Genomic DNA, 11727 nt, shown 5'->3' with positions numbered 1-11727 from the left:
AAGGAGAAGGGGGTTGCTCTACCCTTAGTGCATAGTCCAGATCCATGCAGCCAAGAACAATTTGCATGTTCTCTTTCCAGTCCTTAAAATTTTCACCATTAAGAACCGGAACCAAATTCAAATTCGCAGATATAGAAGCAATTGATGTAGCTGATTGAAACAAAAGACAAAATATGTTCACAACCCAAAATTATCAATGCGCTTAAAACAATGTATATCCAAATCAAGATACCTAGTGCACCATCAATATCAAGTCTTTGGACAGTGATATCAACTGCAAGTGGTACTCTTGTTGTAATGATCAAACATTCATAATAAGGCATGTCAGCTAACGAATCCCTCTTTGGATTGATTCATCAGTCACATGTATAAAACTTTAGAATTATGACATATTTATCATCACAGGTGTGTATGATCTTCAGCCAAATATATCCAATGTTCCTCATGAGTTATATCCATGAAAGAGGTCACTTTGGCGACGTTTCACTTCATTTGGCTCATTAAAAATAACAGACAGCCTTAATGGACATACAAATAACAATTAAAATCAATGCACAAAGATATTGAAGTTCCAAAAATAATAAATCAAAAAAAAAAAAACATTTCGCTCGGGCGAGCAGAATCTCGCTCAGGCGAGCCAAATTAAAGGCGATTTGCCTCTGTTTCCTCTCGCTTGAGCAAGTCACTCTCGCTTGAGCGAGAGCACTGCAGCAGAACATGAAAAATGCGATTTCAGAAGACGAACAGTGCGATTTCTGCATCGCTGTTCTTCGAAAATTCAGCCAAAAAATCAAGAAAAACAGGAGAAAACAACATTCATTCATTTCAAATCCTTTTGTATTCATATTATAAGCATGAATGTCTTTCTTTATCGATTCATGGCAAAAGTAAACACATCAAAAAACCCTAAATCAAACCAGATTTGGGGAAGAACATGAAAACCTAATTTCACAAATGAATCATATTGGGGTGGCCCTGATACCACTTGTTGGAGAAATTACTCTCCATCCGAAATCCATAGAGTAATCACGGAAGTCCTTATGACCATGGCTTTATTCCCACAACCGAATGTGTATGCCCATACATACACCCAAATGGAACATCCATGGTCCAGACCGAAGAAACCCCAAATGAGTTCATGGTGAAGATGAAGAACATACCTTGTTGAGCCATTTCCGGAATCTCGAAGGTATGAGGGTGCGATGATCTTCCAGATGATAGAGCGCCTTACGGTTTTCCTTATGCTTCTCTAGAGGGGAATAAGAAAGCTTTTTTGGTTCTTGAGAGTGTACCTTAGGGAGAGTGTGGGTTGCCCCTTCTTTTCCCTTTTTTGGTTATGAGGAGAAACCTCATCCTTATACCTAATGAGCCTTATGGATGGGTGGATAGTGTTATCCTATCCCGGATAACACTATTCTCATCCTACCTTATTCTCCTTAACCTTAACACCTGAAAACCTGTTGCTCTACAAATGGGGACCATAACCCATAAAAGTAACCCCGTAGTGGTTACTACTTTAGTTGCAATAATTCTGATTCAGTCCCTTCATCAAATTAGAAATTGCCTGAAGGTATCTACACTTATTATTATTTCATGACACATATGCCTTAGCCACCAAATTAATTACTTAAGATCATTTTATATTTTGGCTAATTACATAATGGCCATAACACAATTATAGAATTATATTTGTGACCCATAAATTGTCAGAAATTCTAACAATGCATTCATAAATATAGAATAGAATTTATGTCTTAAATTTTGTTCTGACATACACCAATAAAAACTTGTTATTTCAATTAAAAATTTTAAACATTTATTATTATTATTTTTTGTTTCATTATTATTGGTGTGCACCAAATCTTTGTTCCTAAATATCAACAAAATAAATTATTGCATGATTGTGGATATGGATGGCATGAACTAACGTTAGAACTGAAGGTTTTAATTTTGATTTAAAATAGTTAAGATAAAATCACAAACGTAGATATGGATATCATTTTCAGCAAGTTTTATCAAACAGATTATCTTTTCAGTCTTTACTCTTTAGTCCCTAACTTCTCAATGACTTTAACATTTAATCAACTTTTCAAACTTTAGTCGATCTTCAACTATTTTTTAGTCAGAAAAAATTAACTAAAAGAATATAAGGTGTACTTTAACCCTTAAACAAACAGAGTCAAGTTGTGAAGTGGAAAAATGTATGCATTTTATACCCTTAAATGATGTACTAAATATACTATTAATAAAAAAAACAAAAGCAAATGTAAAATATTAATGTTCATGAATGGTTGTTTTATGCTAGAACTCAATCATAAAAACAGTGCTATAAAGTAACGAGGTTTAAGAGGTATGCAATAATGCAAATGGAGAAAGAAGATAATAAAAAAGTGAAACTCAAGATGCTGCATCATGTCAGATGCATGAATAATAATCACTGGAAAGTAAGGGTAATGTGGGAGTGAACTCTAACAAGTTGCAAGGAAAATTAAAAAATGTAATACATACAACTTAAATTGATTCGGGTTTAACAACGACAAGAAGAACCAACATTATTCTCTTATTCTGGCTGCACTAAATTTCAGGAATTTTCTATACACCTAACTTTTCTTTCCTGCCACAGTCTTATATAAAAAATAGTGAGATGGATGTTCTTGGAATCATGTTTATCCCCTCCCTTTTCTAAGAAAAATGTTGTTTGTTTCTGGTTTGTATATACAACTTTTACAGTTATCATTTAAAATAATAATAATAAATTAACCATGATTGAAAAATTTTGTTTCTTTTCCAAAAAAAGTGTAGTTTTTTTAATCAGCAATTAGATATATTAATACAAAGATAAATAAAATGAGGAAAATAAGTGGTACTCCTATTCATTAAATCTCTAAAATTAATAAAAAAAAACATTTTGAAAGATCCATCATTCATTCAATTAGAGAATAAGAAAATAAAGTGAAGCAAACATCGCTAAGACTTCAAAAATGTAGTAAAATAAGCTCTATCATCTCATCGAGATGAAACCATTAATTCTCAAAAATACATTTATTCCTAATATGTCAACGGTTATATTCTCATGCATTTTAAAAAAACTGTATATAAAAAAATAAAAATTATTGTGAAATAAAAATAAATGTATACAACATCAAATATGGTGTTAAAAAATTGGTGTTCAAATAACAAATTAGAAGAACTATGTGTACAAATAGGTATAAAATAATATTACTGTTCTTAACATTAATAATTGTCCTTCTCACTCTTCTATAATTCAGGCTTGGGGGTTGTAAAGAGAGAAGGTTACTCCAATCAATCAAAAGCTCAAAGCTAACACAACACCAAAACCAAAAACAGCAACATGGGAAGAGCTCCTTGCTGTGACAAATCAAACGTGAAGAAAGGGCCTTGGTCTCCAGAAGAAGATTCCAAACTCAAGTTCTACATAGAAAAACATGGCACTGGAAGTAACTGGTTAACTTTGCCTCAAAAGATAGGTATATAGTTATCTCAAACACTCTACACTTGATTCATCATAACCCTATTTATTTATTCATTTATTCAAGTTTCCTTAATTTCTTTTCCTTCCTTCATATTTCATATATATTACTGCTAGGGTATTTAGGAGGCTAGGACTCATTATTCATTGAGTGAAGAAAATATTTGAAGACTTTGGTTATTTATTTATTTGGGTATATCTCATATTTCATAGTTTCATTTTCTGAATCAGGCTTGAAACGTTGTGGTAAGAGTTGCCGTCTAAGGTGGTTAAACTATCTTCGCCCTAATCTCAGACATGGTGGTTTCTCTGAAGAAGAAGACAACATTATTTGCAGCCTTTACATTAGTATTGGAAGCAGGTTTGTATATATTTATTCGTAGTTAATTCCTTAGTGATTATTAACTAATTCAGACTGTGTCGTTTTTTGTGCAAATGCAATCAATCAAAGTTATTTATTTTGATATATGTTAAACCCTTTGTTATCATAGATATAATCACGCGATTTTAAATCATGTTAGATAGGCAACAACATTTTGCTACAATCACAATTGAAGAATAAGTTCCATTATGGGGTAAATTTGAATGTGACAACTTGAATGAATCTATCTTTATCTCTCACTTTTTATTTTTTATTCATATACATATCTCAACATTACTTCACAAAAATCAAAGTGATTTAGAAAAACTAACATTTTTTTTTTTTGTAGATTTATCAGTTATAGCCTGCAGTGGCTACAAGTGCGATTTAAAACCTTCCATATAGAAAAACTAACATAAATTTTTGCAAGAGATGATTGCTAATACCCTTTGATTCATGCATGTGATCATATCGCAGGTGGTCGGTCATTGCAGCTCAATTGCCCGGAAGAACTGACAATGATATAAAGAACTACTGGAACACTAGGCTAAAGAAGAAGCTTCTATGGAAGCACCGCAAAGAACAACAACAAGCACTTAGTAATGGAGGTAACAATAGGGCTGTTAAGAAAGAAAGCAATAGAGAGAGTAGAAGTGATTCCTTATCCTTTGTACCAGAAAATAGTACTCATCATGAACAACTATATAATTGGCAACAAATGCCTATGCTACCTCTACAACCATTGCCATACACAAACCAAAGCCCTAGTTTCAACAATGAAGATTCTATTAAAAAGTTTCTTAGGAGATTTTATGATGATAACTATCATCCTACTCTTGATGGGTTATTGAATCATCATGAATTCTCAAATGGTATTTATAAAGAACAAGTTCATATGGTCTCTTCTTCAGCTTGCATTAGCAATAGCAATATCAACAACAACGAAGTGCAATATTCACAGACCGGTCAATATGGATTTGATTTGGTGCAAGGACAAGGAAGTACTTTCACCTCATCAATTGAGGAAGTGGTATCTACTAATACAAATAATTATCCACAAAGATTAGATGGGTTGGAGTTTTTCTATGGAGAGGATATAATCAACAATAAGATAATGGGTTCTTCTAGTACTAGTTGTAGCCAGAGTAGTAATTGGGGTGAGACTAATACTCAAATTTATCATCATCATCCTCTTGTTTCTTCAAATTACCAAGTTCAAGGTTTGATCCAAGAGACTCACAACAATGTGTTTTTGCAAAAGTTTAGCTACCGGGAAATGCAATAACGACCCAATGAGACTCTCATTTAATGGGTCTATGAAAAACAAATGTACAAAACTTAGTTATCGCAATTGGAAAGATTGTTTTTAGAATTTGAATTTATAACCTCCAGAAAGACATCATGTGCATTATTTATCTACTAGTGATTTGTACTAAATTAATTGGAGGAAGCTTGTATATGATTATTAGTCATTGATAATACAATCAGGTAGCTAGATATTTATAACTGGCAATATAATGTTTGTGCTCTCCTAGTCTCTCCCACGTTGATCCGCTCATGGCTTGTGTAGTATATCTCTAACTTGTTTTGTGTACTAAATTGTCTTAGAATAATGTTGTTTTGTGTATTAAATCTCAATTTGTGACAATTTTTAGTTATCCTTTAATTTTTATATGACTTTTTGAAATAGGCGCAAAGATAAAAATGAAAAGTGAGAGTCTCTCATTTTTACTAGAAGTTTTGAAGCACATATAATAAACGATTATACTGTATTGAGATTTATAAATTGAGTGACTGCTAGCTAATGACCTTTGAAATATGATTTCTGGATTAGTATATGGTGTTGCATACTTGCATCCTCCTTTCATGTCAATTAAAACTAAATTATTTTTTGTACAAAAGCTTTTTGTTTAATACAAGAACAACTTGAACATTCTCAAGCAACTAGGTAGCCAGCAGGCAAAGCCATGGTTCAATGTAATAGGGAAAATGTCTGTTAGTTTTTGAGATTGGTGGAGGAGTCCCTGAATTATATTCTACTTGAATTATATTCTACGTAGAATAGGGATCAACTGTCCCACATTTTGTGTTTCATTATGTCTAAGACTAATGAAATGAGGACAGAAAGTTTCAGAGATAGAAGATTCTGGTTCATTCTATTTATATCTTATAGCTCTTTCATAGGTGACACAGTTGTATTGTTTGAGTATTTTTTTGGGTAGCATTAGTCTAGTGATATAAGATTGTATTGGATCCATAAATAATGTACTAGGTCAAATGTCGGTTCCTAAGAGCATGACAGTTGTTGAAAGGGAACAATCATACAATCTGAAATGTATTTTTCTATAGGCAAAGATTAGTAAGTTAATATACAGTGGGTGAGATTCGATCTATCAACCTCCTTCAACCACATAAGCGTTCTATTGATATAAGGTTCGACTAGATCCACAAATATTGTACTAGATCTCTCAACTTCCTTATCACTTCATTCCTAAACTCTTCATCCAAACCACCTGACCATCTTATGACTTCCCCTCAGAAAAGTATTTGATCATTATCTATAAGTAGGAATGGCAACGGGGCAGGTCGGGGTCGGGTCTGTACATATCCAAACCCGAAATTCAAAACCCGAACCCGAACTCAACGGGGTTGAAAATAAAAATACCATCCTAAACCCGGAAAAAAAAACCCAAAAATGATAAAGTATTAAGGAAAATATGATATTATTTTCGTGTAATTTTTCTCTAACATTTCTATTTTCTCTTGCATTTTTTTATTTCTTTTATGTTTGAAGATCCAATAGTATGTAAAGTAAAATTAAAAATTAAAAACAATTGGCAAATGATAGAAATTTCAATTTTAAATTGAATTACCTTACTTCGGGGCGGGTTCGGGTTAGGGTCTTTGCTATACCAAACCCGAACCCGAACTCAGTCAGATCAGGTTTTCCCCGTTAAATTCGGGTTCGGTTCGGACGGGTATCCACGTGTTCGGTTTTTATTGTCATCCCTATTTATAAGGTAGATATACATTTGATTATACGAAAGAAAATAGTCAAAGACATGGATATAATATTGAGCCAACCAAAAAACTTCATTCAGACAGAAAAGTAAAACAGCAAGAATAAAAAAAGATGAGCTGAAGCTGACTCTTCTGAATGCACCTTACAAATATCATCAACAATAATGCCACACCTAAATAAATTGTCCTTTTAATGGATTCTATCCAAAAATAGCAGCCAAGACTTATCATAGGCCCTATATTTTAATCAGTTGAAACCTAGGAACAGTTTTGCCACAGTGACAAGTCATGATCGTGTTCTTATAAGGTATCTAATCATGCATTTAGAAATCTAATTATTTGATTTTAAAAACTGTTATTTCATTTTTTAGAATGATATTATATTTTGAGTACTCATAAGGGTTTATTTGGAGAAATTATATGGTGGTTTAGAACCACATGTCTCAAATACATCACTGCCCTCCTTTGTTTATAACCAATCTTCAAAGTATGATTTCAGATCAAGCCATTCATTACCGATTTTAAATATACATTGTTTTCCCATTTGTATATTTATATATTTTTTAACTAGCACATAATACTTCCAGACATTTTTCCTAAGGAGAGAGATACATCATATATAAACTCAAATAGTTTGCATCTAAATATCATCTAAATATTTTTAGATGATATAAATAACATAACCCAGAATATACATCAAGATTAAATTCAGAGGAGAAAGGGCATAGAGAACTTATGCATATTTTATTTCCACTCATATGATAATCAATATGCATGAATCTTCCAACAGCTTTGCATTTTTCAAAAGTATTGTTGTTTAATTACCACAAGTTTGACCTTTTAACCTTGTCTTCAAAACACAACCATATATCTTTATCAGTGAAAAATGTATATCAATTGAATATCATAATCCATAAGCATATTAAATTTCTACTACCAACAAGGTATTGAGACCTCACTAGATCCTCATAATAGTGATTAAAAAGTCAAAGATTTAATTCATGAGAGCAACATTTGTTAGAATGGACAGTCATATAGTCTGAAAGATATTAATTCCTTATCTATAGGGTGAATAGTGTGTACAAAAAAATATTAAATTTCTACTTGATGTGGTTATCACTTGTCAGTTCTGGTCAAATTTAGTTGGCATGCATCTTAGTGACTAGTTTGATTAAATTTAAATGCCATCCAATATATATCAAGATATTTTGGTTGTTTATATTATTTAGAAATTAAAGGACCGAAGTCCTCTTAGTGTCTTCAATACAATAATTTTTAACACTAAGTCATGGTAATGGAATCCAATGTGCTATTACTTGTTGATTGTGTTATTAAAGATCTTTTGTTTTTATATTCCATATTGTTAGTTTCTCTTACCTTTGAGCCAAGTTTTAAATCAAGGCCCGCCACCATAATTGAAGCCAGTAATGTTAAGATTTTGTTAAATTTCATGTCTGGTCACACTAACTATATTTTCTAATACTGATTGACAACTACAATAAACACAAGAAATTCCTGGGTTAAGTGTGAAAAACAATGATTCAAGTATCTTCCTTAGGCTACATCATCCTATCATCTCACTCTATGTATAGTCTATAGGCATCAATTTTTTACTTGTTTGTTCAAATTAAAGATTAGAGAAGTCATTGTCTTAATTATTATGATATAATAGCTAATGATTTTGTCACTAGTTTCAAACTTTGGCCCCTACTGTCTATAGCTGATCCAACTCTTTCACAACTTATATAATTGCACCATATACATATAAGCCGTTCTTTGTAATTATTAGGATGTATAGGGTGAGTAATATCTTGATAAAAGAATGAATAAATAATAAATTGAAATGTTTATAAGACAGGATTTATAGACCTAATATCTTAAGATTTTGATTAAATTATGGTGTTAAGTTTACTATGTGTTTCTTTACTTAGCCTATTTATTATAATTTCCCTTTATTTTGGGATTTCCATTCCTGACAAGTGGTACCAAAATCCTTAGTTCGACTTATAGAAATTATTTTAGATTACTATTACTTATGTCCATGTTGTGAGCTCCTTGTAGGCTCATTTCAAAAGTCTTCCTAACATTATGGAAGCTAGATGACACTTTAATCTCTACTTTCTTTAGGTTCTCTCATTCCTAAGCTTTTCACATATGATATGGTTTTATTAATGGATAGTATCATATGTTTGGTCTATATTTGATAGGTAAATATACGAACTGAAAAGTTGATATATGTAACATTCAAAAATAAATATTCAACTAAAAAGTTTAAATATTTTTTTTTAGTTACCGTTTTTGACATAGAAGGGAATGGTGGAGTTGTGCTGTTGCAGACTCAAATACATTTCTAGTCCTTAAATTTAGAAATGACACTAATTTTAGTCATACATTTTGAGTATATGTTATATTCTAGTTGTGAATAGGAAATGATGATGTGACCTAATAAGAGCCACATCAGCGATACCTTGTCGTACTTAACCTGTAGATGCTAAAATCAAAATTCTTTTTTATATGAACTTAAGCCTAATGTAAATAAGGAGGAATGATAAAAACTAGGGGTGAGCATGGGACGGATTAAGGTTTGTCCCTTATTCGGTCCTAAATGTTGGTTGAGTTATTTTTGAACATGGATTCGATCTTAGACCTGAAGCTAACCTCACCCTAAATATCGAGCAGATCAACCTTTAAACCCAAACTTGAACCTAGACTCGATTAAATATAATACATACTTATTTTAGATAAATTTTTCTTAATATTATTTATTATTTAGAATATTTAATTTGACATATAAAATAATATATGTATATATATTATTAGTCATGTATATATAATAAAAAAATTACATAATAAATGATATTTTCGACAAAAAATGTGTCATTATTCTGTACACATTTGAATAGAGACACATACAATATGATGAGTGAGTGACCATGAGATGTGTCACGTCAGGTCATATTTGGTCCCTAGTCGACTCTAAATTTTGGTCGGATCTAATTTTTTAATTCGAACTCGGCCCTAAACTTGATGAGACCCAGCCCTCCTCAGACTAAATCATAATCAGATCATATTGAGTGAGCGGGTAAGGTCGAGTCCTACTCACCCCTAATAAAAACTATGTTAATGACAAAATTCTTAGCATACTCTACTAGATTTAACAAATGTGTACTAATGTTGAAAACTAAATAAATATGTGATTATAACATGATGAATCAAGTGGTTGGGATAAGAGTTTAAGGAATACTGTCATTTTAATATTTGCCTATAAAAAAATGATTCATGTCAATGATTAAGTTTGTTTTTTCATAAGGACTAAATTCCATAAGGGCAAATTGATAATTTACTATAATTTTTATGGGAGGGGATCCACTTATATCCTAGTCATCAATTTTAGGGAAATCCAATTATTTGAATTAGTGGATAAATCTAAACAATTAGATATCCCTAAAAAAAATTAAACAAGATGTAGAGTAAATTTAAAAAACTTACTTTTAAAGTAAGTGGATCCCCTTCAATTTTTATTATATACCTATAATAATATATAACCATGAAGCTACATGCAATTCAGGGTATGCAATCGATCTTTTTGAAAAGAAAATGTATAGCACTTATAATTTTATAGGTCCTAAATTTTTTTTGTTATAAATAACATGAAAAATAACTAATCATTATCATGTTGAATTATTTTATAAGAATGTGTACATACAGTTTAAGAAACTTTATGATTATTTTTCTTAGAAAATACTCATTTATTTTTTGTATGTCTTTTTTGAGTCAAACTAATTTTTTCAATAATTTTGATATGACAAAATTGATTGAATTTACAAAGTTTTATCCATATGATTTTTATTCAACTGATTTAGTTTAAAGTGAAAAACACATTTTTATCCATTAGTTTATCTTTTTTAAAGTTAGCAATACAATTATAGGAGTTTTTTCAACTATGAAAATTATAAAAAATATGTTCCATAATCGAATGAGAGATGCATGAATGAATCACTGTCTAGTAACTTATATTTAGTGACAAGTGTTCAATAACATTGACAATGAACTAACCATTCAACGATTTCAAAATGTGATATCATATACCAACAAAACGTTGGTTAAGTGGAGTAATACCCCGATAGATCCTCACAATGACCAAAAGATCAAAGGTTCAATTCCTAGGAGGGGCAGTCATGCACCCCAAAATGTATGAGTTTCTTACCTATCGAGTGAGGGATACCTTGGTAATACAAAAAAATATAATATCGTGCGTATAGAGATTAATTATGAAATATGTAATTTATTTCATTAAATATATTTAAATTTCGTAATTTTGAGATTAGTCTATCTTTTTATATTTGACAATATTTATTATTTTAATATATGTTGTACATTCTGCCTCTCCTCATAAACCATTACTGTATATAACATATTATACACCTGTAATACATATTGAAAGAAGGCAGCATTTATATAATATTTGCAGGATGATCAAATACTATTTGCAGTGATTATTGGAAGAAGCTAAAGCATCATTTTCTTTATTGACTCGGTCACAAGTCACACAAGACACAACTATTAAAATCCGAGCACATGCAAATGTACTATGTGGTCAGTCACTTAATGAACTATTAAGTAAATAAACAAGTTCTGTATGATAGCTACACGTACAAATTGAAGGCCACGAGAGAGCTATAAACAAACACTTATTTGATTAAAAAAGTTAGTTAAAATTGTTATGCTTAAAGTGATAAATTTTATATATTAATATATGAATGAATAGTTGGGCTGTGTAAAGTAAAAGGGAATATCCTGAAACCAGAACAATCCTAGTGCATAAACCCAAACATGAAAACTAGGCTTGTGAGTT

The 11727-nt window shown here is 31.1% G+C and overlaps 1 protein-coding gene across 1 annotated transcript; it reads left to right on the top strand.

Annotated features, from left to right (window-relative positions):
• On the top strand, positions 3321-5136 carry LOC109342294 (transcription factor RAX3-like). Its single transcript, XM_019580305.1, has 3 exons — positions 3321-3488; positions 3722-3851; positions 4329-5136. The coding sequence occupies exons 1-3, from the start codon at positions 3353-3355 to the stop codon at positions 5134-5136; spliced, it is 1074 nt and encodes a 357-aa protein (XP_019435850.1). The 5' UTR covers positions 3321-3352.

Source organism: Lupinus angustifolius, chromosome LG03 (assembly GCF_001865875.1).
Source record: "Lupinus angustifolius cultivar Tanjil chromosome LG03, LupAngTanjil_v1.0, whole genome shotgun sequence".
Classification (NCBI taxonomy): domain Eukaryota; kingdom Viridiplantae; phylum Streptophyta; class Magnoliopsida; order Fabales; family Fabaceae; genus Lupinus; species Lupinus angustifolius.
The sequence above is the reverse complement of the archived record's forward strand: the minus strand, read 5'-3'. Positions and strand labels throughout refer to the sequence as shown.

Excerpts from the sequence above, each read along its gene's own strand:
- LOC109342294 (XM_019580305.1), top strand. The coding sequence starts at position 3,353 with ATGGGAAGAGCTCCTTGCTGTGACAAATCAAACGTGAAGAAAGGGCCT. Across the intron at positions 3,489-3,721 it reads AACTTTGCCTCAAAAGATAG|GCTTGAAACGTTGTGGTAAG; the intron begins GTATATAGTTAT and ends TTTCTGAATCAG. Across the intron at positions 3,852-4,328 it reads TACATTAGTATTGGAAGCAG|GTGGTCGGTCATTGCAGCTC; the intron begins GTTTGTATATAT and ends ATCATATCGCAG.